Raw genomic sequence first — 27,308 nt, forward strand, 5'->3', positions numbered from 1 at the left:
CTCACAGTGACCAACATCTGGGGTGTTCTGCGTGGAACTGTGGGGAACATCAGAGCGAATCGGCTCCGTGTTTTGCTTTAATATGAATAAAAAGGAAATGCTTAGTTCTACAGTCAGTAAATAAGGACGTTTCAGGCACCTGATCCCTTCCAACTGTCTGCTCGCTCAGTTCACCACCGTCCTTCCTGCTGCATCACAGTTCAGGCTAATTTTTTCCTTCATTCATCAGCGTCACGGCCGCTCAGACTTCCGTCACTATTTATGAAAACACAGTTTTCAAACAAATTCAAATTCATTTCGGTCCCAACAACGTTCATCAGCTCCTCCATGGACGCCGTCAGCTTTCAGTAAGATTCAGACGCGTTAAACCAGTGTCCTCGGGACCCCCAGGACTGGGAGGCACTGCGTTAAAATATGGACTTAAAAGATGTTTAAACGGTCGTTTGATTGCTGATTTATTGATTTCCTGTCCATTTTAAATGTGCAAAATAAATGAAGAATAAACGAACTATGAGTAAAGAGTTTGGACTCACTTGTTTCCCTGCTGATTCAAACGGCACGTCTGCCATGTTGGAGCAGGGAAACATAGAAAGTCTGCAGAGCAGGACGAGTTAAAGGTGAAGATAATCAATAAGGCAGTTTTGTATTTACAGATTCTCATTCAGTCATCTGCCAGGAGGAGTTTCCAGATGCTTCCGTGTCCCAAACGACCTGCTGGGTTTATTTTAAAACAACCACAGCGAACACTGAATTACTACGTTTTACCGAAGAAGACATTTTTTAGTGATTAATATAATTTGGGAGTGATAAACAAACGACGTGTATTTAGGCAGCGTTGCCGGTTTTCTTTAGGTTTACTTTAGTCTCAAACATTCATTTTTTCTTGACATCTACCATAATTTATCTTGTAGAAATAAGATTATATGATAAACTGATCAGTTAAATATGATTTCACTCGCTGAAGACACAAGAAAATAGGGGTGGGAAAATCTAAATGCAAAATCGTAAATTGGGATTTTTTTTCTTCAGAATTTTAAAATCGATTTTTTTTTAACCAAAAAATCTTCTTTTTTTTTTCTTCAAATAAATAAAATTAGTGCACTATAAAATTTTTGTAATTTTTACTGTTTTTATTGAACTTTTTAGTTTTCTTCTTTGGCATTATAGCAGCAGACCGATGGTCTGGATACTGTGTTGTTTTTTCCTCATTAAAAAATGAAGAAAAATGTTTTTAATCTACAAAAATCAGAAATATTGGAGAATTGTGAGAATCGCAATTTAAATCAAATTGGCACCTAAAAAATTGGAATTGAATTGGGACAAAAGCATGCTGTCACAGCTCTACAAGAAAATACATACGGATAAGAAGACAAATTAACATATCATATAAATCGTTTCTCATCCAATAAACAAACAAACAGGCCTGATCATGTTTGTTTCTGCACTCTGTGACGTTCTTATTCATTCTGAATATAAACAATAAAAACATAAAGACCTCCTTTATGACGTCATAACTGTTCCATCTTCAGCTCTGGACTTCCTTCAGTCCCAGTAGCGCGTGTGAGCGCGCAGCCATCACACCGAACACAGTTAAACCGCCTCCGTTTTCACCGCCAGCCATTAAGCTCCAAACAAGATGAGTTTGCATCACTTCATGAGCACGATCAGGATGAAGAAATGCATCTCATTACCAAATTCAGACACTTTGTGTTTTGCTTTTGACTTCACAGACAGTTCCGGGTGTCACTGAGGTAAAAGTCGAGTTGCTCAGGAAAAGAAGTGGAAGACAAAGACTGTTGCGCAACACGACTGCCATTCATCTGGCCAATTTCCCCTGACAGTTTTAGCACTTAACCCTGCCGAAGCGATAAAGCTCACATGTACAGACAGATGCAGAAAGAACCCCCCCCCCATCTTTTTGTTTCTTGCATTAATAAGCCCCAAAGCAAGTTTGGGATCGTCTGACAGAGAAAATAGCCCAATTACTTGTATCACGAAAGGCGTTTAAAGCTCCAGAGGTCTGTGAGTCTGATGGGGACTGGAGGGGGAAACACTGGAATTCAATCATTTCACTTTATCCTTCATTCACAGCAGCTTTGTTCCCCGTTAGCTTCTCTGCACAGCGGCGATTGTCAATGAGAAGCCATGACAAAAGCCGAGCGAGCGCTGCTCCTCCGACAGAATCATCCACATGCCGCGGAGACTGACCTACTAATGCTGGAAACTCATGGTAGGAGCAAAATGTCACCGGCTTCAGCTCAAAGCGGCGCCGGGTAGCCAGGTGGGCGGATCAAAGGCAAACACACACAACTGGCTGCATGTTTGAAGTTGTTTTCTTCAACACGGAGCCACAATGATGACCTAAAATAACCAGACATGGTGTTCAAAAACAAACAAAGCAGACAGAGAAGGGGGCGTGATGCAGACCCAGCCAGCTTTTTCCACACTCTCTTTCTGCTTCGTTCCTTTCCTCCATGTTCTTCCTCATCCTCGCTTCCCGCCACACCATCAACCATGTTACTTCTAATCCTGCTGCGTCTCTTTTCCTTCCTGGCAACCTTAATCATCCCTCCATCTCGCCTACTTTGCAAGCCGATCTCCTTTTCGCTTCCTCTCTACGCGCATGAATAAATAAAAACATGAGTCAATAACAACTGTGTAAGCGGAAACCGTCTGGAAGGCTGCGGCCCATTTTGTTTTTGTCAATACATCAAGCAGATTCATGGCAAAGGTTTGTGTTATTTTGCAGCTCTTCGGCATATGGTGGCATAAATCAGACTGCTACCCCCGCCCTCTCCATCCTCGCCTCCATCTGCACTCCACTTACAAAGCAAAGGACATGCGAGTAGATGGCTCACCTCTCTGCACCAGCATGGTCACCTCGCTGCCTTTTGGACACTTGCTGAGCAGGTCCACCACCTGGTTGTGACTCATGCTCTGCACGTTCCTCTTGTTCACCTCCACGATGATGTCCCCCTCCCTGAGGCCGCGGCAGCGCGGGTAGTCCACGATCTGCTTGACCCGCTGCCCTCCACCGCCGGGACTGTCGGCGATGGTGAAGCCAAAGCCCTTGTCGCCTTTCTCCATGTGTACAGTGATGAGTTCTGGTTGCGTTACGATGGCAGAGGCCAGCGTTACCACGTCGCTGGAGTAGCCAAGCTGGGAGGAGGTATCGGAGGCCACCTCCGTGGAGGGGCTCTGGGGCCGGGGGAGGCCGTTGAGGGGCGCCCCGCCGTTAGATGGGCCGTTGCTGGTGCTCTGACTGCTGTGGCTGGATGGCGAATTGTAGCTGTTAGACACTTCCTGGCCGTTGACGATGATGGGTTCCTTGTCCAGAATCGCCACTGAGGTAACCAAGCTGGTGTTCGGGTCGTCGGGGTCGAAAGGCAGCGGGTAGCCACGGCACAGCTCCAAGTTCACCATGGAACCAATGGGGATCAACTGAAAGATCTTCACAACTTGAGCGTGCGTGTAGCCGAGCACACATGTGTCGTTGACGCTGACGATCACGTCACCTTCAAGGCGGGAAAAAAGGAAGTTAGTTGCCATGCCGACCATATTCGTCCTCTTGAAACCAAACGAAAAACACCAACCTGTCTCCATCTTGCCATCGAGGGCAGCAGGTCCGTCGAGAACCAAACTTTTAATCTGGAGGAACTCGTCCGGCTCGTCTCCTCCAACGACAGTAAAACCAAACCCCCGACGACTCTTCTTCAGCTTGGTGTTGATGAAGTTCCCCTTCAGCTCGGATCGGTTCCGAGTAAAGAAAGGCTTCCCTCCTGAACACAAACACATGCAGATGATCAGAACATGCGATGTATAAACGAGACATAAAACACGATCTGCCGAGCTAGGAGCATTTTAAAAATGCATGTTTGATTTATGAGGCATGGAGGAAACCCATTTCAGCCGCCTGTATACGAGATCTCGTTCTTTCGGTCACGACCCACAGCTCATGACCATAGGTGAGGGTAGGAACGTAGATCGACTGGTAAATCGAGAGCTTCGCCTTCTGGCTCAGCTCCTTCTTCACCACGACAGACCGGCGCAGAGTCCGCATTACTGCAGACGCCGCACCGATCCGTCTGTCGACCTCACGCTCCATCCTTCCCTCACTCGTGAACAAGACCCCGAGATATTTAAACTCCTCCACTTGAGGCAGGACCTGACTCCCGACCCGGAAAGGGCAATCCACCCTATTCCGGCTGAGGACCATGGTCTCAGATTTGGAGGAGCTGATTCTCATCCCAGCCGCTTCACGCGAATCGCTCAAGCGAGAGCTGGAGATCACGACCAGATGAAGCCAACAGGACCACGTCATCCGCAAAAAGCAGGGACCCAATCCTGAGGCCACCAAGCCGGATTCCCTCAACACCTCGGCTGCACCTAGAAATTCTGTCCATATAAGTTATGAACAGAATCGGTGATAAAGGGCAGCCTTGGCGGAGTCCAACCCTCACCGGAAACGAATCCGACTTACTACCGGCAATGCGGACCAAGCTCTGACACCTGTCCTACAGGGACCGGACAGCTCGCACAAGGTGGTCCGGTACCCCATACTCCCGGAGTACCCCCCACAGGAGCCCCCGGGGGACACGGTCGAAGGCCTTCTCCAGGTCCACAAAGCACATGTAGACTTGTAGGGCAAACTCCCATGCCCCCTCCAGGACCCCGAAGAGGGTAGAGAACTGGTCCACTGTTCCATGACCAGGATGAAAACCACACTGCTCCTCCTCAATCCGAGATTTGACTACCTGGCGGACAGTCCTCTTAAAAAGGGGGACCACCACCCCAGTCTGCCAATCCAGCGATGTCCCCGATGTCCACGCGATGCTGCAGAGGCGTGTCAGCCAGGACAGCCCCATAGCATCCAGAGCCTTAAGGAACTCTCATCCACCCCCGGGGCCTTGCCGCCAAGGAGCTTTTTAGCGACTTCAGCCCCAGAGATAGGAGAGTCCACCCCTGAGTCCACCAGCTCTGCTTCCACATCAGAAGACATGTTGGTAGGATTGAGGAGGTCTTCGAAGTATTCCCTCCACCGACCCACTACGTCCCGAGTTGAGGTCAGCAGCTCCCCACCTCCACTGTACACAGTATTGATGGAGCACTGCTTCCCCCTCCTGAGCCGCCGGATGGTGGACCAGAATCGCCTCGAAGCCGTCCGGAAATCTTTCTCCATGGCCTCGCCGAACTCCTCCCATGCCCGAGTTTTTGCCTTGGCGACAGCCGAAGCAGCATGCCGCTTAGCCCGTCGGTACCCATCAGCTACCTCCAGAGTCCCACAGGCCAAGAAGGCCCGATAGGACTCCTTCTTCAGCTTGACGGCATCCCTCACTGCTGGTGTCCACCAACAAGTTTTGGGATTACTGTCACAACAGGCCACAGCTCCAGCTAGCCGCCTCAACAATAGAGGCACGGAACACAGCCCATTCAGACAATGTCCCCCGCCTCACTCAGGACATGGTTGAAGCTCTGCTGAAGGTGGGAGTTGAAGCTTGCAAACGGTGGCGTGATCGTGCTCTTGCAGTGATGCTCCATCGGACCTGCCGCCGTTTGAGACCAGGATGAAGATTGACTTGTTCAGGTCAGCCTTCGACACGTAAGACCGGTGTCACTTGCAAAACGATCTGATGTGCATAATTCACAGATATACGATGTATTTATTCTTGTTTTCATCTCTTCCAGCTCTTTGGTCAGCTGTTCTTAAACTTAAATTAGAGAGTATTGACTGAAGACATTAAAAGCAGTTTAAACATAAAAAAAAAAAAAACCAGTTTATACAAAGTTATTTCGTGCTTAAGTGACTGATTTTCAACACATTCTCCATCGTTTCTTTGTTCCTGGTTCCTGTTCATCATCTTCTGAGGTGAAGGATGAAGGTTGTAGCGAGCTACTCCTCACAGAGCATGCTGCCGTGATGACAAAGAGCGGAGAGCAACAGTTGCATTTAGGCTGAGCTGTAATTAGCTGATAAATGACTAAACATGCACTTCTGTCAGACAACTGAGTGACAGCAGAGGTGAATGAAAGGAGGAGGATGATGATGATGATGGAGAGTGTGTACATTAGAGGAAAGTGTCGCTACAGTTTACACATACAATAAAAAATGCATTACCCTTGGAGTGGCTTCCTGTCCTTGTGTTTGTGTTTGTAGTGTCTGTTTGTGTGTAACGACCTTGAAAAGCATTTAGTCAGAACGGGCGAGATGTACGGAAAGAGAGAGCTTTTTATTCAGCAGAGACGGAAAAACACATCAGGAGAAATGACATCTCTCCACGGAGGAACATCAGGAGTCAGGAATGGAGTGGTGGGGGGCCTAAACCAACAACCTAACCAAAGCAAAGTGGCAGCAGACATGGCGAAAGCCAGCGAGCTGTAAAACAAAGAGATCGATGAAGGAAAAGCCAGTCGTCTCAGCAGCATGGGAGAGTAAGCGGGTGAGACGGGGTGAGGCAGTTAATTCTCCCCCACAGCTGGGCTAATTAGACAAGCTGCTAGTGGGAGGCTGCTATGACTCCACAGCAACTGCAGGTGTGTGTGGAGCTACATGTAGGATGAGATTCACCACACGGCAAACACCACAGCAGCATCCCGATGTTCTGCACGACTCAAACCTGCCGGTACGACACGTTAAGCACGTTGGAATGTAGACACGATGTGACACAGGAAGAACTGCACGTCGTTCGGCTCGGCGTAGAACGGCCCGGAAGCTGAAAAGCAAAGAGTTTAATCCTGCAAGTGAGAACTTACGTTTCTGTCCCATGGCGTTGGGCATGGTGGGACCAGTCTGAGGGTCCCTGTAGGTCTCGTGACTGGCCGCATAGCTGGCCAACGGGGCCCCCGCCAACGCAGAGTCCTCGATCCACTCTGCAACAGCAAAAAGGCACATTTTCTCTAGATGGAGTCTGGATGTGAGGAGTCCTGGAGACATCTCGGCTACGAGCGTCTAGACATGATCCTGAGCCGAGCGACAGGTTTCATGTGTCACGGCTGGGCGACACGTTGCCCCGATTCAGCTTTCACAGTGTCTCACACAGCTGTGCTCATATGTCTTCATCCCCTTTCATTAAAGAAAAGGCTGAATTTACAACAGTCACTCAAATAACTGGAGACTTAAAAAAGGAACGAAAAATTTGCAAAAATATAATTTAATAATATAAGACACTGTTATTTCATTTAATTGAGTTGAAGAAAGAAAAAAAAACAAACAAACAAATGTGTCCTGGACAAATGAGAGACTTTTCTGTTGAACAGTGGGACAAAATACCTGTCAACAGGTGCAGAAGTCTGACTGAGAGGAACAGAAAACACCTGACTGGAGCGGAAACATTAAAGGATTGTTCAACTAAATGTTACTTTATGACTGATGGAATATGTAATAAATTATCTTATTTGTTTGCTTTTAAAAAAATATTTCTATTGAACCAGAATTAGAAAATAATGTCATGATTTTCATAAATTGTTTATTTATTATAACTTTAGTCAATTCCAGCTTATTTTAAAGGCAGCTGTTTTTTTTTTCCTTCTTTAATGAAAGGGGATGAATACATATGAGCACAACTGTATCTGTAAGTTGACTTTGTTTTATCCCTTTAGTGGAGGTGTGTGTGTGTGTGTGTGTGTGTGTGTGTGTGTGTGTGTGTGTGTGTGTGTAGGGAGCGGACTATCTTCTTATACTGGCCAACATCTATGATTAATCACCGTGTTCCGGCAGCGTGGCGCCGATCAGACTCCCGCCTTAATAAATATTCTAAGCAGCGAGATGGGATCAATGCAGACGTGAAGAAACGGGTTTAAACTCGGCATGAAGGGAGTTTTCTGTAGAGACACTTGGCTCTTTGATGGGGGGTGGTGTCTGCAGGTAATAGAGGTGAATTTTCAGCTGAATCAGCAGAAGTTTGGGGATAAGAAGATGAGTTTCTCTGTGGGGCGTCCTGACAGTGCAGCAGCAGCAGCAGCAGCATTGGCTGCTGGGTCTGATGCATTTAAGGGCCGCTGGAGTTTTTCCTGTTCACTCTTAGTGACACTTTTCAGTTGCAGCTGACTAACATGTCTTCAGCTGAGGAGAGAAGCTTCAGGTTACTGTCAACAAGAAGAAACAGGCAGCACAGAAAATACAAAGGAACATAAAAAGGCTGCATTGCACAGCCGTAAATAATAGTTATGCCTTTATGGGGGGGGGCACTTAGCAAATCATAAGACAGTAGCGGCATCACATCAGGCATCACTGCAGCAATAACTGGTAAAAGTCACACATACAGACAACAAGCAGGCATGCACATGATCAGAAAGAAAGGAAATGACGCCCGTGGGGGCTTGTGGACGAACCTCGGATGTAGCGCTCACCTTCGGGTGGCTGCTGGCTTTGGGGCTGCGGCGGCTGCTGCTCCAGCTGCCTGCGCCGCTTCACCTCCAGCATGGGGTTTTCATACTGGGTCTTCCTGTTGATATGACTTTGGAAGGGTAGAGGAAGACATCAGCGTGTGGAGGTGGACGGGGAAGGAGCGCAGCACAAGAAGGGATGAATTACAGGAGGAAGAGGAGCGCAGTGGGGGAGGGAGGACACATACGGAGGAAAGGATACAAGAATACGAGAGAGAGAGGGTCAAGAGAGGGGAGAGGAGGAGACATGGTCATAAGCTTTGATTAACAAACGGTGGAACACACATGCAGTCGTACTTCCCCCTCCGTGACACAATCACACCCACCAATCACGTCACGTTTCTGATGAAGGCTTAATTCCCTGCTTCTCCTCATCCCTCACCCGGCAGGGTTCTAACTTTACCAACACTGAAAAATGACACCTGAACGCAGCACATTACAAAGGAAGGAGACGCGGCACAATCATCGGAGACATGTGCAGAGATGCCACATGCTCGAGCTCCGAGACGCCGTTGCCAACATCAAACACGTGAAACATGTTTGTGTTACGGTGGCCCAGCGGCGAGATGCATGCGGCACACACACGAATAAAGAAACTCGCTGCATACTTTCTGAGATGGTAAACAAACACAATGACCTACATTTCCGAGTTTGCAAAATACCAACAGAACAAAATCCAACAGCGAGGAGACCTGCAAAGTCACATTTCCAGTGAGACGTCGCCTTATCAGGTGAAAATCTGCTCCTACTTCTGATTTCTGCATGAAGACGGGTTCACAGCAGCCAACAGACCCTTTCCCTCATTTGCAGATGTCACTCCCGCATGCCTGTAACTTCCAGAAGAGTTTTTCTGTTGCATTTAGTCACTGAACGCAGATTATTTTCTAAATTCTGGTGAAATGTCTCACATAGAAGCCTCCATAACATCTTCAGTTGCAGCTTTGTTGGCCTAATCGGCCCACCTGACCTGTCAAACGGTAGGGCCGTGACAATACGCTTTTGTCCCAATTCCATTCCGATTTTTTGGGTGCCAATTCAATTTAAATTGCGATTCATAAAATTCTTCAATATTGCTGATTTTCGTATATTAAAAACAAAAAAAAAATTATAAAACTTTTCTTTGCTAGTAATTTTTCCTGATTTCAGTTAAAACAACACAGTAGCCAGACCATCATTCTGCTGCTATAATGCCCAAGAAGAAAAGTAAAAAGATCAATAAAAACAATAAAAATGACAAAAAATTTCTAGTAGATTAATTTTATTGAATTGAAAAACAAAAAAAAATTTATCACAAAAAAAAATCAATTTTATGACAAAAAATATAGATTTTTTAACAAAAAAACCCAACTTTTTAACAAAAGAAATGTAATTTTTTAACAAAAAAAATCTATTAATTGTGAAACAATAAATCCTGATTTTTGACTTTTCGATTTGATTGTCCCACCCCTGCCAAACGTCAGAGACCTGCAGCTCTCTCTTTCTCTGATAAACTAAAAATCTGTTTCTATTCTTCTGATGTGGAACGTCTGGAGCAAAACGTCCGAAGGCAAAAAGAAAAGGTCTGATTTATCTGCATACACAGGGACAGACTGGACACCTGGCATGGCGGCCTTCTTCCTACTGGTCTCACTGGTGTTCCTGCACAGGTAACCAGTGCATTCCCCATTTACCTGACTGGAACAAACACTCTACAACTCTCTGGGATTGTTCTCGTTTTCCTGCTAAAGTCGTCTCTCTGTGCAGATTTACGTGGACATCCAGGCTTCCTGCCTTCTTACGCGCATGCATGAGTGCGTATGAATAATTCACAGGAATTTTCTCTTCTCTTCTCCTGCATGCTAACCGTACTTGTGCTTCATACTGCGCACCACTTACTCAACATAGTAGACCCCGTACACTGGATCGTCTATTTTCTCCCATCCTGGTGGAAGTTCTGTGGAGAGAAGAAGAGAGGAGCAGTGCAGTGAGATGGAGGAATCTGCAGGAAGCACCGAATGATCAGAAGCTCGGCCTGCAGGGTCCTCCTGCATGTCCGTGCACACCTCTGCCACCTCACACGGCTGACATTTCCACACATCAGATAAGGAGACAGCAACACCCCACCAGGGAGACGGACGGGGGTCTGGAGGGATGAAAGGTGGACGGAGAAAGGAGTCGGGTGGGAGAGAGGGATGGCGAGGGGGGAAGAGGGGAGGAAGGGAATAAAAGAGAGGACAAAGAGGCAGGAGGGGATATAAAGGAGAGAGAAACTGGAGGATGGAGAGAAGGTGGAATAATCCGGGCTTTGAAATGATGTGCAGAGAAAAGAAACCAGAAAAAAACTCTGGAGCTGAAAGAAGAGAGTCTGAGATCATGTGGAGGAAATTATTTTTAGTCCTTTTTCCTTCTTCATGTCAGAGACAAACAATCCAAGGAGACACATAACTCCCAACCAGCAGCTCCGCTGGTGAAATGACGTCCCTGGTTTAACTGGAAACGACCGCTGACCGAAGCCTCGGCTGACACATTCACATTTTATTCACTGTATCTTTAAAACACATCATGTTTGTGTGAAATCCAGCAGATCTGGCTTCACCTGGGTCACGTCCGGCAGGTTCGGACTGAAATCCAATCAGATGAGCTGAAGCATAAACAGAATTGTGCAGGGAAATGGTGACATTCATGCTAATTAGTGGAAGTTAGGAGCGTGAGCAGAACCGCTTCAGCAGTCCGTGGAGCGCAGCATCCGTGTCGCCAGCAGAGCATCTCCAGCCAGACTACAGCTGCACCGGCTTCCGGCAGACCACAGCACACATCATGGCTCCTAATGCTGCTTGTTCAATAACGGCCCGTTGTGCTGCGTACGTTTTACACATCGTTACGCTCTGCAAACGGCCAGGTGATGATAGTTGTAATAATCGGCTCTGTTCTTTAATAAGAAGCATCCTGACTGAGGAAACTTGGCGACAGACGCAGTATGGAAACGTTCCTGTGCGGCTCCTGCATGGATCTGGCCCACCAGGTAAAAAAACCCCATCAGAGCTGGCCTGGTGCTCATAAACACCTCCTGCTCGTGTTGTTGTTCATTTCCTACATGTACAGAAAGCTTGGGAATAAAAGGAGGAGCGGAAGACGAGTGCTGCTGCGAGCCGGCGGTGAGTTACTATTCAGATGTTTTCCAGTGGAACGTTAAATGGAACGAGGTCCTGCCTCATCTCACGCTAAATTCTAATCACCCACTTGATTTCACACTGTAGTGGTTCCGCTCTGCGAGGAGCACCTGTGTGTGCGTGCACGCCGTTTGATGTGGCGCACGCTGCGGAGTGGAAACACACTGAGAAAAGAGAAAATGTGTCGCTTATGGAGCGGTGTGCTCCTCTCGCTCCGTGTCAGGCTTCCCGCATCCTATTCTCTCCACCTTCATCTCCAGCTGTCCTGCATCTCCTCCTCTTCATCCCGCTGCCTGATTGAATCCTCCAGACGTGGAACGTGGGTGTGTGTGTGTGTGTGTGTGAGAGTTTGCAGGTTTGTCTGCTGCCATTATGTTTTCTCCTCCTTCCTGAAGCTCGTCTCGTTTCTCCTCCAGCCTGATTGGATCGTGCTGATGGATAGATATATAAAACATGCTCATCCAGCTGGGGGCTGTCAGACAGACAGGACACTTGTCTGCTCCGACTTTCTTAACGTGGCAGCTGTTTCGGATGCTCACAAACAGACGCTGCTAAAACTGCAAGACTTTTTCTCCTCTTTTTTTTATTAGAAAAAATTAACTGGAGCTTAAAAAATGCAGGACAGCGGCTAAAAATAAGACTTTAATACCTCAATTTTCAGCAGAAGCTCCAGTTTTACCAAACAGAAGGTCGAAATCTTCACCTTTTGCCACTTAAAACCCCAGAAGTTGCTGCTGTGAGAGCAGGCCGGCCGTGAAGCTCTGGTCCGACCGTTAATCACAGATCTCCTCCAGTGAAACGGCGTTGTTCATTACCAGAGCGTTACAGCGCAAGCCATCGTCTCCAGACACCATTTATCCTGAACAAGTGGCCTCTGCTGTGTCTGATAGGCTGCTGATTGTGCTGAGCGGCCGCAGGGAGGAAAAAAAAAAAAAGAAGAGGGTTGCTGTCTGTCAGACAGAAACCAATTTAAAAATCATCATTAGAAGAATCTCCTCTGCATCAGCTCATGTGTGGTGTAGGAGATGATGAGGTGGTGGGACGTCTGTGTGTGGGGACGGAGACAGCTGAGTTAAAAGGCCCCCTGCGGGGCGTGTGGTGAAAAGTCTTCACCACATGCAAAGGAAAGCCCGGATAAATGTCAGCGTCTCATCTCTGGGTGATAACGATCACAGCTGCCACTCGCTCTGCTGGTCGCGCTGCTGTGCACGTGCACTACCTCAGCCGTAAACCACTCTGACTTGATGCTGTTTTAAATTCTACCTTTGACCAGATGTGAGAAGGATGCTGAAAGGTAAACAGTTGTGTGTGTGTGTGTGTGTGTGTGTGTCAGGTGGTGTGAAAGCTCCTACCGAGGTCATTATCCAGCTCCTCTGTGTGAACCCCTTCTACTCGGAGGACGGACAGCGAAGCAGCATCAGAGGGACATCGTGGGACAGGGAGGAGAGAGAGACATCTGAGGTCAGTTGGGTGTAATAACAACATGTGGCCACCAGGTGGCAGGACGTCATCAGAAGTAGAGCATGTTTTCTAAACCAGGACTGGTAAATGTGTTTATTTGGGATGAATGATGAACAACATCCATCTTTTCAGTATTTAATGATGTTTTCTTTTCAGATGACGGAAACTGAACGGATCATGTAAAGCATGATGAGCTCTAGCAGGGAAGCTGTGTGACGGCGCCGGCTTCAGGTGCTGCAGGTGGATAGGTCCTGGAAGCACAATAAATGGTAAAGAGCTTGGATTTGAGTGATTGTGACACGAAACAGTCACAGCTTGTCCTCAGCTGCAGCTCTCGCAGGATGTTCCAGGATGTTCCAGGCGGTCCAAGAGACGACAGAGTCACGGCGAGCGGAGCTACGGCAAGCCGGTGTTGTCAGATCCAAGAGGATTTTACATGAAAATAAAGATAACTTCTCTCATTTGAAACTCGTGGATCTGAAAAGAAAATGTGTGGACTAGAAGGCTGCAGCTGAAGTTGCAGTTTGAAGCGAACAGCAGCCGCTGCCGGTGGGATAAAAACGCCGATACGTTTCTGTACATCAGGATCTTCTCCGTCATTCTTTACAGCACAACATGGAAACAAACTGAAGATGACACAAAAGATCCTTTTATAAAGATGCGAGCCGTGCCGTCCAATCACAGCTCGCCCGTTTCTGTGACACTGACATCTGCGTTACCGTGGAAATCTCAGAGTGGAGATGCAATCATGTGAAATCTGTCCTGAACCTCCTGCGTGTGTGTTTGCATGAACGCAGAACAACAACACACAAGCCGCCACTTTTCCTAATTCTGCTCTTCAAACGGGAAAGCCGGGAATTCTGCTCCCAGATCAACGGGGTAAAAACATACCATCATCTTCACATTCTTCCAGGGGTTTCTGAGGTTTGTCCAGGCACCGAGGGTCTATCCAGGAGGTGGTCTTTGTGTTGTGGCTGAAACAAACACATTACATCAGATACTCAGGTTAAAAAAAGACTTCAACAGATTCACTAAATAGAGCAGATCTGTGGGTCGGACAGTAAACACACTGCAAAAACTGACATCTAAGTAAGATTAAAAACCTTAATTGAGTACACATATGCTTCTTTTTTTAAAGGTAAGATAATTCTTAGTTTTTATGCCAAAGAATTCCTTGTTTTAAGAGTATTTTTACTTGTTTTGGGAAGTCTTGACAAGACAATTCATCTTATTTTAAGCAACATTTACCTAATTTTTGTATATTTTTTTCTTGTTTTTTTAAGGCAGAGTTTTTGCTGTGCAAGTTAACACAAGAGAAGGTATACGCCGTAGTGCTGGCTGAATACTGACGAAACAGCAGAGTAGAACCTCCCGATACAAACAGATACAGGACAGAAGAGCTTTCCGTAGCAGCAGCGCTAACATGTAGCAAACCAAAACGATGTGCAGAAACCCGACTAGGAGACCGAACCGAACGCAGCTGCTCAAAGCAAACGCCGTTTAAACTCCAAGCTTTTCAACAGGAAGAACCTAAGAGCATCGCCGTCTGCTTCAGAAACAGCGTTGTGTGAAAGCAGAGACTCCGCTGAGCACAACGATGTCCGTCTCGTCTCTGTGGGACAAAATCTCCGGGAGCTAGATGTTTTGTCCCGCGGCAGAGCGCCGACGGGGCGGATTGATCCACATATTAATATTAATCCCAAGGCTGATACTGGTATCGTTCCATACCGGCGTGAGAACATCGATATTCCACTTGCAGACGGCTTTTAGAGGAAAAAGTCAAAAAGTGTGAAAGTTGTTTTTGTTTTTAGCCAAGAGTCAAAACAAATAAACAACCACAAAGTGATAAATAACGTCTTATTCCATCTCTTCTGTCTCCATGGAGACTTGTCATCATGAGGTCCTGCATGTTGGAAGCTGTCCCTGGATTCTCCCGACCGACAGACGTGTTTGTTTACCAACATCAGCTGATGGCTTCCTGAGACGTTTACCAACAAACATCTCAGCTTCACGTTTTTAGGTTCTGACTTCACGCGGCGACACGGCAACGCGGCAACACGGCGACGCGGCGACACGGCGACGCAGCAGACCTGAACTCATTCTGAGATGAAGCGGGGACAGAGGGAATAACCAGGCACGTTTTTCTACCACGTTTCAGGTGATTTCCTCCGACGCAGAAACACATCTGGATTCTGACACGTCTCTGCTTTCTCTCCAGACCAGACTGTACTTCCCCTGCAGTTGGGAAGATCTGGAGTGTAGATGTATGTCATTTGTTTTGGGTTTGTTGTTCCAGAAAGGAGGCAGAAAGAATGAACCTCGTCATGGAGAAGTAAAATGAAAGTAATAGTATCTATTTATCGTAGTACTCTGCAAAGCTCTTGGCAGGTTGGGTGTTCCAGGCGCAGCCAGGACGAAGACCCTCCAGGCTGCTTGTGGATAAAAATGGCTGATCTGAGCCGTAGGTAGCTACTGGTACACGGACTGGGGCCGGATCATTCCCTGCAGGGTCACCTGGGTCCAGCTGTGTGACCCGGAACACCAAATGACCACAGCAAACATCACAGATGCATCCAGATGTTTCTTACATCCAGAAATGAGACGCTTTAAAAACGCATTACGTAACTTTCTGACCTTAAAACATGGCGCCCCGGACGTGTTCGATGACACAGTGACATCTATCATGTGTATTTCTAGATCCGTTGCTGCCCAGCAGCGTCCTGAGGCTGAGAAACCGACACGATGCAACGTTTACATCCTGAATGCTGCGTGACGTTTGGCTTCACGATAAAATAAGGAACTGGCTGTTCTGAACTCACAACATTGCTGATTCAGCAAAGAAACAAGAAGATTAAAAGAGACGAAACAGGAGTCATGGTGAGATGGTCTTCTGCTGCCGGAGGGAGCTAACAGGTCAGGATGGAGGCGGGATTAGCGACGATGTGGAAATGTTCTGCATCGCGTCTTTAATGTTAAATTCTCAGTGAAACTTTGGACATTTCCTCTCTGTAACATGTTTATCATATGGACAGCAGATCTACGTCTGCAGGATCGTTCCACAGTCTCCCAGTCTAACCAGCGCTCTCTAAAACTCAGAAACATGAATGAAAAATAAACGTGGATTTTAACACTTTGCATTTATTTTCACACATCAAGTTTACGCCGCTTCAGCAGAAAGGATAAAAGAAACGAGAGCGAGAGAGAAGACAACGTGGACAGATAAATAAACAATCTTGCGGTACTTACTCTATAAAGTAGACCTCTCCGTTCTCGGTGCAGGCCATCTCCCAGTTGTCAGGCAGAGGTCCCAGCGGGTCCTCCGGGGGAGGATGGCTCAGGTGAGAGTGTGTCTGCTGTGTGCTCTCCGTGGTGGCCGATGGTGAGGGGGTTGTCCCGGGGTAGGACAGGTCACTCTGGCGGGGGGCAAAGGGGCGCACCGAGTGAAGAATGTCGTCTAAGTCACTAGATTCTCCTGGAAGAGAGAGCAGGCAGAAGTCAGGAGCGTTTCAGGAGCTCGTCGCCTCCAAAGCTGCAGAAAACTCAAAGTCGACCCAGACATCGTCCAGATTTCATCGCTGTGTTGAGTCATTCACCCCGAAGCTGCGAACTTCCTACAGCCGGGGGAGGGACGGGGGGGGTCACACCTAGAGTCATGACGTGTGAAGCGTCATCTCCTGGTTTTCTGTTGTCTCATTTTCTCACCAGAGAGGCAGCGTTTCAGCTCACACACTCACAACTGCCGGTCTCACCTCTGAAGAGCAGAAGCCAGAAACAGCTGCCGGTTCTTTACGGAGCCTCCTGACCTACTAACACACACTCACACACACACACACACACCGATGACCTACCAGCTCGTGTCTCATGACATAATTCCCACTTCTGAACACTGGAAGTCACATTGATCCATGTGCTCGCAGCCAGATGGAGCTGTTTTCCATGTCTGGGTGCAGACGTGAAGCACATGCTGGAAGTCAGACCCACCAGTCTCCTGCAGCCCGTCTGCACAGCCAGGAGCTTCTTCTGCAGCGCAAAGAGCTTCTTCTGCAGCGCAAAGAGCTTCTTCTGCAGCGCAAAGAGCTTCTTCTGCAGCGCAAAGAGCTTCTTCTGCAGCGCAAAGAGCTTCTTCTGCAGCGCAAAGAGCTTCTTCTGCAGCGCAAAGAGCTTCTTCTGCAGCGCAAAGAGCTTCTTCTGCAGCGCAAAGAGCTTCTTCTGCAGCGCAAAGAGCTTCTTCTGCAGCGCAAAGAGCTTCTTCTGCAGCGCAAAGAGCTTCTTCTGCCGCGACCCCGCTTCCTTTTTATTTATCTTATCCACATTTTAATGTACTTCATCTTCCTCACTTTCCAGTTTCTTTCTCCATTTAATCCCCCCAGCCCCCTCCTGCTACTTTATCACAACTTCATCTCCATTTTTACCCCAAAGCGCTCAGATTCTCTACTTCTTCCCTCCCCCAGACATCAAGCTGCATGCCTCCTGTTTGTCAAGGTGTCCACATCACCGGCTCACACGACAAGGAAGCGCTGATGTCAAACTACGGCGGCTCATTGTGTATGGATACTTGACATTTTGAAGTTGTTTTAAATACTTATTGTTAACATAAACAAGTGTTTATCAAAGCTGAATCGATGGGAACGTCATCAGAACAAAGAAATCATCACATTAAATGTGCTGCCAGCCTCTGAGACAATTTCAGTTTCATATTTTCCATCCAAATCCAGGAAAGTTGGGTAAAAACCAGAGGAAGACCTGGAGTCTGCTTGAATAACACATAAATAAATAAAGAACTTTTTTATCCTTCTGTTTTAACTCTTTTCTTTGACCCATCTGCTGGCTGGATGTAACAGAGACAAATCCTCAAGTTAATCTATTTTCTTTATTTTTCAAGCAGAAAAGTGATCAGTGTGTTCTTGTGAGGAAACCAGGTGGTGTTTCAAAAGACATACAACCTGAAAAATGATGTTTTACTGCATTAATTCACCCTGCTGGGATAGGCTCCAGCTCCCCCACAACCCTTTATCGGATCAAGTGGTTTCAGAAAATAAATGAATGAATGAATGCATAAATTCACCAGAAACCAGTCACCGTAACCACAAAACAAAAAATCAGTGTCTCGCGACATTTTCCTTAGTTTGCCCAGTGGCGAGCCCCCAGTTTACTAAGACGAGCCCCAGCTTACTAAGACGAGGCCCAGCTTACTAAGACGAGGCCCAGCTTACTAAGACGAGCTCCAGTTTACTAAGACGAGCCCTAGTTTACTAAGACGAGCCCCAGTTTACTAAGACGAGCCACAGTTTACTAAGACGAGGCCCAGTTTACTAAGACGAGCCACAGTTTACTAAGACGAGCCCCAGTTTACTAAGACGAGGCCCAGTTTACTAAGACGAGCCACAGTTTACTTAGACGAGCCACAGTTTACTTAGACGAGCCACAGTTTACTTAGACGAGGCCCAGCTTACTAAGACGAGCCACAGTTTACTAAGACGAGGCCCAGCTTACTAAGACGAGCTCCAGTTTACTAAGACGAGCTCCAGTTTACTAAGACGAGCTCCAGTTTACTAAGACGAGCCCGAGTTTACTAAGACGAGCCCCAGTTTACTAAGACGAGCCCCAGCTTACTAAGACGAGCTCCAGTTTACTAAGACGAGGCCCAGTTTACTAAGACGAGCCCCAGTTTACTAAGACGAGCCCCAGTTTACTAAGACGAGCCCCAGCTTACTAAGACGAGGCCCAGTTTACTAAGACGAGCTCCAGTTTACTAAGACGAGCCCCAGCTTACTAAGACGAGCCCCAGCTTACTAAGACGAGGCCCAGCTTACTAAGACGAGCTCCAGTTTACTAAGACGAGCCCCAGTTTACTAAGACGAGCCCCAGCTTACTAAGACGAGCCCCAGTTTACTAAGACGAGCCCCAGTTTACTAAGACGAGCCCCAGCTTACTAAGACGAGCCCCAGTTTACTAAGACGAGCCCCAGTTTACTAAGACGAGCCCCAGCTTACTAAGACGAGCTCCAGTTTACTAAGACGAGCCCCAGTTTACTAAGACGAGCCCCAGTTTACTAAGACGAGCCCCAGCTTACTAAGACGAGGCCCAGTTTACTAAGACGAGCCCCAGTTTACTAAGACGAGCCCCAGTTAACTAAGATGAGGCCCAGTTTACTAAGACGAGGTCCAGTTTACTAAGACGAGCCCCAGTTAACTAAGACGAGGCCCAGTTTACTAAGACGAGCCCCAGTTTACTAAGACGAGGCCCAGTTTACTAAGACGAGCCACAGTTTACTAAGACGAGCCACAGTTTACTAAGACGAGCCACAGTTTACTAAGACGAGCCCCAGTTTACTAAGACGAGCCCAGTTTACTAAGACGAGCCCCAGTTTACTAAGACGAGCCCCAGTTTACTAAGACGAGGCCCAGTTTACTAAGACGAGGCCCAGTTTACTAAGACGAGCCCCAGTTTACTAAGACGAGGCCCAGTTTACTAAGACGAGCCCAGTTTACTAAGACGAGGCCCAGTTTACTAAGACGAGGCCCAGTTTACTAAGACGAGCCCCAGTTTACTAAGACGAGGCCCAGTTTACTAAGACGAGCCCCAGTTAACTAAGACGAGGCCCAGTTTACTAAGACGAGCCCCAGTTAACTAAGACGAGGCCCAGCTTACTAAGACGAGCCCCAGTTTACTAAGACGAGGCCCAGTTTACTAAGATGAGCCACAGTTTACTTAGACGAGGCCCAGCTTACTAAGACGAGCCACAGTTTACTAAGACGAGGCCCAGCTTACTAAGACGAGGCCCAGTTTACTAAGACGAGCTCCAGCTTACTAAGACGAGCTCCAGTTTACTAAGACGAGCCCCAGCTTACTAAGACGAGCCCCAGCTTACTAAGACGAGCCCCAGTTTACTAAGACGAGCCCCAGTTTACTAAGACGAGCCCCAGCTTACTAAGACGAGCTCCAGTTTACTAAGACGAGGCCCAGTTTACTAAGACGAGCTCCAGTTTACTAAGACGAGCCCCAGTTTACTAAGACGAGCCCCAGCTTACTAAGACGAGGCCCAGTTTACTAAGACGAGCTCCAGTTTACTAAGACGAGCCCCAGCTTACTAAGACGAGCTCCAGTTTACTAAGACGAGCCCCAGCTTACTAAGACGAGCCCCAGCTTACTAAGACGAGCCCCAGTTTACTAAGACGAGCCCCAGTTTACTAAGACGAGCCCCAGCTTACTAAGACGAGCTCCAGTTTACTAAGACGAGGCCCAGTTTACTAAGACGAGCTCCAGTTTACTAAGACGAGCCCCAGTTTACTAAGACGAGCCCCAGCTTACTAAGACGAGGCCCAGTTTACTAAGACGAGCTCCAGTTTACTAAGACGAGCCCCAGCTTACTAAGACGAGGCCCAGTTTACTAAGACGAGCCCCAGCTTACTAAGACGAGGCCCAGCTTACTAAGACGAGCTCCAGTTTACTAAGACGAGCCCCAGTTTACTAAGACGAGCCCCAGCTTACTAAGACGAGCCCCAGCTTACTAAGACAAGCCCCAGTTTACTAAGACGAGCCCCAGTTTACTAAGACGAGCCCCAGTTTACTAAGACGAGGCCCAGTTTACTAAGACGAGCCCCAGTTTACTAAGACGAGGCCCAGCTTACTAAGACGAGGCCCCAGTTTACTAAGACGAGCCCCAGTTAACTAAGATGAGGCCCAGTTTACTAAGACGAGGTCCAGTTTACTAAGACGAGCCCCAGTTTACTAAGACGAGCCCCAGTTTACTAAGACGAGGCCCAGTTTACTAAGACGAGGCCCAGTTTACTAAGACGAGCCCCAGTTTACTAAGACGAGCCCCAGTTTACTAAGACGAGCCCAGTTTACTAAGACGAGCCCCAGTTTACTAAGACGAGCCCCAGTTTACTAAGACGAGCCCCAGTTTACTAAGACGAGGCCCAGTTTACTAAGACGAGGCCCAGTTTACTAAGACGAGCCCCAGTTTACTAAGACGAGGCCCAGTTTACTAAGACGAGCCCCAGTTTACTAAGACGAGGCCCAGTTTACTAAGACGAGCCCCAGTTAACTAAGACGAGCCCCAGTTAACTAAGACGAGGCCCAGTTTACTAAGACGAGCCCCAGTTAACTAAGACGAGGCCCAGCTTACTAAGACGAGCCCCAGTTAACTAAGACGAGCCCAGTTTACTAAGACGAGCCCCAGTTTACTAAGACGAGGCCCAGTTTACTAAGACGAGCCCCAGTTTACTAAGACGAGCCTCAGTTTACTAAGACGAGCCCCAGTTTACTAAGACGAGCCCAGCTTACTAAGACGAGCCCCAGTTTACTAAGACGAGGCCCAGTTTACTAAGATGAGCCCCAGTTTACTAAGACGAGGCCCAGCTTACTAAGACGAGGCCCAGTTTACTAAGATGAGCCCCAGTTAACTAAGACGAGCCCCAATTTACTAAGACGAGGCCCAGTTTACTAAGACGAGCCCCAGTTAACTAAGACGAGGCCCAGCTTACTAAGACGAGCCCCAGTTAACTAAGACGAGCCCAGTTTACTAAGACAAGCCCCAGTTTACTAAGACGAGGCCCAGTTTACTAAGACGAGGCCCAGTTTACTAAGATGAGCCCCAGTTTACTAAGACGAGCCCCAGTTAACTAAGACGAGGCCCAGTTTACTAAGACGAGCCCCAGTTTACTAAGACGAGCCCCAGTTTACTGGTCGTCACCTAAACAAGCAGCATCTGAAGGGCTCAACGACCTTTAACTTTGTCTCACTGTGTGAAATAAAGTGTGACTTTACTTGTGCATTGGCTTTAGAAGTATTTGCACTGATTGTCATAAATAAATCAATTTGTGAACATATTTTATATTTGGTTATCTGTATACTGTCATTTTCTATAAATACAGAATATAAAACAATTTGTGAGCATTTGTCTCTTATTGTTTTTGTGTTGAGAGCATCTGTCATGGTTTCACTGTCAACATACAAAAGAAGAAGTCAGAGCAGTAACTGTTTTAATCCTCTGATGGCGGAGGAGTTAAATTAACATTAAATGCCATATTTTCATCTGCAAAGCTGTACTGTAAAGACAGATTCTGCAGTAAAAAGCTCTAAGTAAATGCGTCAGTACATGGATATTAGGTTTTATTCAGTCTCATATGTTGGCTGGCGGGGTCATTACATTACTTTTAATTAAAAAAAAAAAAAAGAAGTATTTTTGTTTCAGTTTGACACAGATGAGATTTACACATCTACTCTTCATCGTATGTAAACTAAACTTATGATGTAAAACTGCAGAGAACTAAAAAAAAACAAAAAAAACATTTAAACTGGGATATCCAGGCTTGTGGTGATGTAAACATCAAATACTTGGATGTTTTGCTAAATTAATGACACAGTTATTGTATTAATTATCACAACCAGCTTTCATTTGATGTATAATCGACAATAAATTCCCCCTGAGGCTGTTGGTTCTTTTTTTATTTAAAGCCTGAACTCCTAAATCTGATCTAACAATAAAAATCTAAATGAGGAAATATTTCACAGTATTTATTCTGGCTTGTGTATACAGATGCAGATTATCTCCAGATATAAAAAAAATTAGCCCAGTTACATGCATGAGTAATTCATGGAGCTAATTAGTTGAAAATGTTTCAATGTCTGGAGATAAAATGATGCTTTTAGCAGAGAAAGACCCCTTTACCATGTAATCCATGTACTCAATGTCAGAGGAACCGATTCAATCACAATTGATAAATGTTCAAAATAATTATTTTTCATAATAATTGAATGACCCACTAAAAGTCCCGCGTGTCCGGCGGCACGTCGTAAACAACAACAACATAAATGTCATTGTGTCAATAAACAGAGATACAAAAAGAAGAAACATGGCTGCTACATTATATATGATATAATCTGTATGATTATATTTTGCAAGATTTTGTACATCAAGTCCAAAACAATAAAAATTCTGCCTTGAAATATTTAATTAACAAAAGCTAGCAGCTAGCCTTGGCTTGCAGCTACGCTACTGAGCACGACATTTACTCACCAGGTCTGAAGGCTAGCGTTCCTAAACATTTAGTTTTTTATGGACAACATACAAGACTTCCTCCACATGGAAGTTGTTTAAAGTCAAAATAAAATGTGATAATACGACAACGTGACAGTAGCTTCGTTCTCAGGGTACACATGTAGCCACGGAGTGAGAAAAAAAAAAACCTCAATGGGAAAAAAGATTCATTAAAATCCTGATAATAGTTTAATAATTAATTTGTAGCATCCTGATTGTAACTGAAGCAAATGGCACAGCCCTACATTTTAAGATATGTTATGTGGAGAAAAAAAGAATTATTTTATCAATAATAGACTTTCTCTGTTTCCATTTATTTTCTTTTACTTTAGTTTTGTTAAAAGTTGGTTTTTAATCCTACTTTTAGAGTATTTAGACTACAAACAAACCTGCCTTCATCAAGCAGTTTCATGTGTCTGATAACTTTAGTTAAACATTTTTTCTCAGACTTCTCTTAATAATCATCCAAGTCTCTAAATGTCTGAAGCACCTTAAAGTCTGCATTTGTTTAAAACCCACGTTGTCTCTGCAGTCCAGTCCAATCCACATACGTGTTCCAGCATCTCTGCACCAACACCCCCCCAACCACTACGTACCTGTTAAGCTGCTGTTCATGTCAGGGAGGTCCTCGTCGTCCTCCTGCTGCTGCTCTCCAAACACTATTCCAGCATTTTGCATGTCATTGTAGGACTTGGCTCGTCGGGGAGTGGAGTGCTGTGAGCCCGGCAGGCTACTGCTGAGCCCGTCTGGCAGAAGGGCATCACCGCCACTACTGCTACTACTAATCACTTTCCCACTGGGGGGCTGCTCCGGTGGCTTGGGCGTCCCATAATAGTTACCTAGGCAACAGAAGGAGGAGGGATGGGAGAAGAAGGGAGGTGGGAGATTTAAAAAAAAGAGCAGAAAAAAAGGAGTAGGAGGTCATGAAAGGAGGGGTCAAAGGGGTTTTGTGTATTTGGGGGGGAGGTTAAGTCACAGCCTTTGTATGCTAATTATCTGTGGGAGAATGTCAGCTCTCTGCAGCAAAAAAAGTTTCAGAAATGTTTGTCTGAAGGTGATTTTTCTCTCATTTGGCTTATTTCAGACATGGCGAGTCAAAGTTCCAGCACTGACATGACGGGATACGACAGAACAGTGGACGTTTTCTTCAGTGTTAGCTGAAGCAGCCAGCTTAGCAGACACTGTCAAAGGAGGAAGAATAAAACATGCAGAACATCTAAAACCAAACTAAACCGATCTTCACCATCAGCACTGCAGGATATACATCCAGTGATTTCATCCTAAATACAAACCATGCTTCCTCCTACAGAGCAGAGAGTACAATCTAAAGGTGACATGGCGATCAACAAGCACAAAGAGAAGTACTGGACCGACGCATCCATGCTGACACGTCAATCCTGAGTCAGATCAGATGTTATTTAATTTCAGTCTTTATGCCAAAGTTTCTGCTGAACCTCTAAATCCTCCATCCTGGTTCTCGGGGGTCGGTGTCCTGCAGGTTTTTTCCCACAGCCGACTCGGACTCAGGCGTCCACATCGGGATTTTATATCCAAATCCGACTCAGTTTGCTCGGAAAGTCGCTTCGTTTGGGGAAATGTGAAAGCGCAAAACAAATTCTGATTCGGATCAAAGAAGCGGACTCAATCCGGCTACAAACACAGGTCTCGGTCCATTTTCAAACGGACTAAATACAGGAAGCGGACCGTAAATGTCCCAGATTGCTCGCCTTATATAATACTTTTTTATACATATAGTATGTGGCTAATATTCTTGATTTTTCCTCTTTAAGTTGTGAACTTGAGTTTTAGAGCACATTGTATTATGTTTACCTTTATTGTGAAGGCGTTTTTATAAGTTTCCTTTCTTTTGCGAATGATGCTCCTGCGCAGTTGAACGCAGAGACGAGAAGCAAGGTTGGAAAGTGAAAAAGGTTGTTGTTGGTGAAAGTTCTTTTATTCTTATTGTTAAGCATCTAGCTGGAAGGCGAACAGGTATGAATGCTAAGTGAATTCCAAATGTACAATTTGTATTTCTATTTTATTGTATAATGTTTTGAGAAAGCTAACGGGCTAATGCTAATTTGCTAAAGGTGAAACGTGATCGCCTGTGAAGTAAATTATTTGATGGTTTATTTTGCTTTCAGCTCTTATGGTGTGTCTATGGTTGTTACTGTGAATAAATGGGTTTGAATACCCCATCATTGATCATCAATCATAATAATTGATTGCATCATCTGAGACAAATCCAGCTGGAATGCTACACAGACTACAAAATAAGTCACTTCCTGCGTTTGACGTAGCGTTGCATCGTGGGTAAAAGTGGGGCATCTTAGACAAACGCTTCCGCTACAAATGCACGAGAATCTCTAGAAACGGATGGTGGTGAAATGTGGAGCGATGACGAAGTAAAAGTACTAACTGATACGTGGTCAGAGGAAAATGTACCACGGCTGATGGTAAGTACTCAAAAGTACTCAGTCAAGGCAACTCCAACACATCTGTTGGCATCTGATCCCTGAAACCTTTTTCCTGCTGTGCCATCTGTCACATTCCCGTCTCAGAGGGATGCTCGTCAAACTCACCTTCATATGTTCCGATTTCCAGCAGGGTTCCACTTTTTTCCAGCTCCAGGAAGTCCTCTACTGAGAGGAAGTTGTAGTCCACGCCAGGAACTTCTCCGTCACGTGGGGCGCGGGTGGTACCTAGACACCCAAACAGACACCCTGGTTAGCTGTGGAAGCATTGCATCATATCATCGATCAGATACTTCTGGTATTTTCTACAGTCGATGTGAGACAAACAGTCTGGTGAGCCGCTTCCATCAGACATTCATGCTTTAAAAAACCATGTTTGAAAATCTGAATGATTTTGGTGAAACTCCGATTAAAGCAGCAGTCTGCTGGACAGGATTTCTCGCCCCACACTGGGACAAAAGGGAAATCCATTGTTTGTTGCCGTCCCTTCACACTGGGGCAGAGTGTGAGGTACTGCGGCAGCACCTAGCGAGATCCTGCCATATGTTTGGGGAAATTGTTTGTGTGTGAATGTGTGTGTGACTTGGCAGGAATCCTGTGAGATTCACACGTTTGCCTTAAATGGCTGCTTGCAGTCTGCCAGCATGGCATCAACGGCCAGGAAGCGACGGCGGGATCATAACGTTGTGGGTTAAACTCACAATTAATGCGAAACTCTTCCTCTGCTTTCCTCTGTGAAGCTTCAGAAACGGGACAAATAAAAGCATCCAGACTGTTTCATCCATTTAATGACAACAGAAAGCTTTTCCTTTTTCTTCCTCTTCCGTCTCCTGATCCGTCTTATCTCCCGATCACTTTGTCTCCAGTGGGCTGAGAAGCAATAAGGAGGTAAAAATAGATGTGTGGGGATATGAGGACAGGCTTCCTCTGCAGTCACGCTCAGTGACACTGGTGATAAATCACACATGTGGACACCCTCACTCAAACAAGCATGCATGCAGTACAGAGGAATGCATGTGAACCATGGCTTATCCTTCACCATAACACCTTCATTCCAAACCAACACGCTGCAGGAAAGTCTTGAGGTGCTCTCAGATGTTTCTACTGAACAAGACTGCCATGTCAGTTCGCTTGTTGCCACGTCTTTCTCTGAGCCCGAGTGTCCACCCGGCTGTCAGTTTACTTCCCAAACAACGCTGGCCATTGATTAGACTCCGTTTTGGTACTTCTCTCTTTTAGGAACAAAAACAAAAGCCAATAGGAAGTGGAATTGTGGTCAGTGTATCAAGCATAGCCTTGGCTTACACCCAGGAGTAAGACACACTTATCACTGTCGTCCAGATTAACTCGATACCCTCCTGACCACAAAAACCCCTTTGACCAAGCTGTGAAATGAAGTGAGGAGGAAAGACAGGCTGGGAGTTCTGCATGGATACGCATTCTACGGTAAACTCTGGAAGCTTGGAGCTCAATGCAAACCTGGCAAAGCCAAGGAGGAGTGTTGGGTAAGGTTTGCTCTCCAGGGCCGATACACACTCTGCATCAGGTGTACACAAGTCCGATCCTCAAGTCAACGATCCGGCAACCTTAAGATGCATCTGTTCTCCGTCACAGCAGAATGAAATGGCTGAATTTCCTCATGCTCATGTCGGTCAGCTCTGCAGAGGCCTGGAAACAAACAGTTCCTCTGATTCACTGCAGGACAGTAGATCTTAAGGACCCCTGCTCTGCATGGACCCATAATTCATCTTTTAAATTACACTGAAAAATAAAGAAATGGGAAATGGACTTGTACTT

At 46.3% G+C, this 27,308-nt stretch overlaps 1 protein-coding gene across 1 annotated transcript in view; it reads right to left on the reverse strand.

The window, feature by feature from the left end:
* Positions 1 to 27,308, reverse strand: part of magi1b (membrane associated guanylate kinase, WW and PDZ domain containing 1b) — a 148,181-nt gene that overhangs the window by 21,459 nt on the left and 99,414 nt on the right. The window contains exons 3-12 of the mRNA XM_079242444.1: positions 25,620 to 25,739; positions 23,634 to 23,876; positions 16,239 to 16,464; positions 13,884 to 13,966; positions 12,884 to 12,919; positions 10,258 to 10,315; positions 8,347 to 8,453; positions 6,751 to 6,867; positions 3,594 to 3,779; positions 2,859 to 3,515 (exon numbers count right to left, since the gene is read on the reverse strand). Of these exons, the coding sequence (XP_079098570.1) occupies positions 2,859 to 3,515; positions 3,594 to 3,779; positions 6,751 to 6,867; positions 8,347 to 8,453; positions 10,258 to 10,315; positions 12,884 to 12,919; positions 13,884 to 13,966; positions 16,239 to 16,464; positions 23,634 to 23,876; positions 25,620 to 25,739 (1,833 nt within the window). The remainder of the gene's footprint in view (positions 1 to 2,858; positions 3,516 to 3,593; positions 3,780 to 6,750; positions 6,868 to 8,346; positions 8,454 to 10,257; positions 10,316 to 12,883; positions 12,920 to 13,883; positions 13,967 to 16,238; positions 16,465 to 23,633; positions 23,877 to 25,619; positions 25,740 to 27,308) is intronic.

Source organism: Telmatherina bonti, assembly GCF_933228915.1.
Source record: "Telmatherina bonti genome assembly, chromosome: 6".
Classification (NCBI taxonomy): domain Eukaryota; kingdom Metazoa; phylum Chordata; class Actinopteri; order Atheriniformes; family Telmatherinidae; genus Telmatherina; species Telmatherina bonti.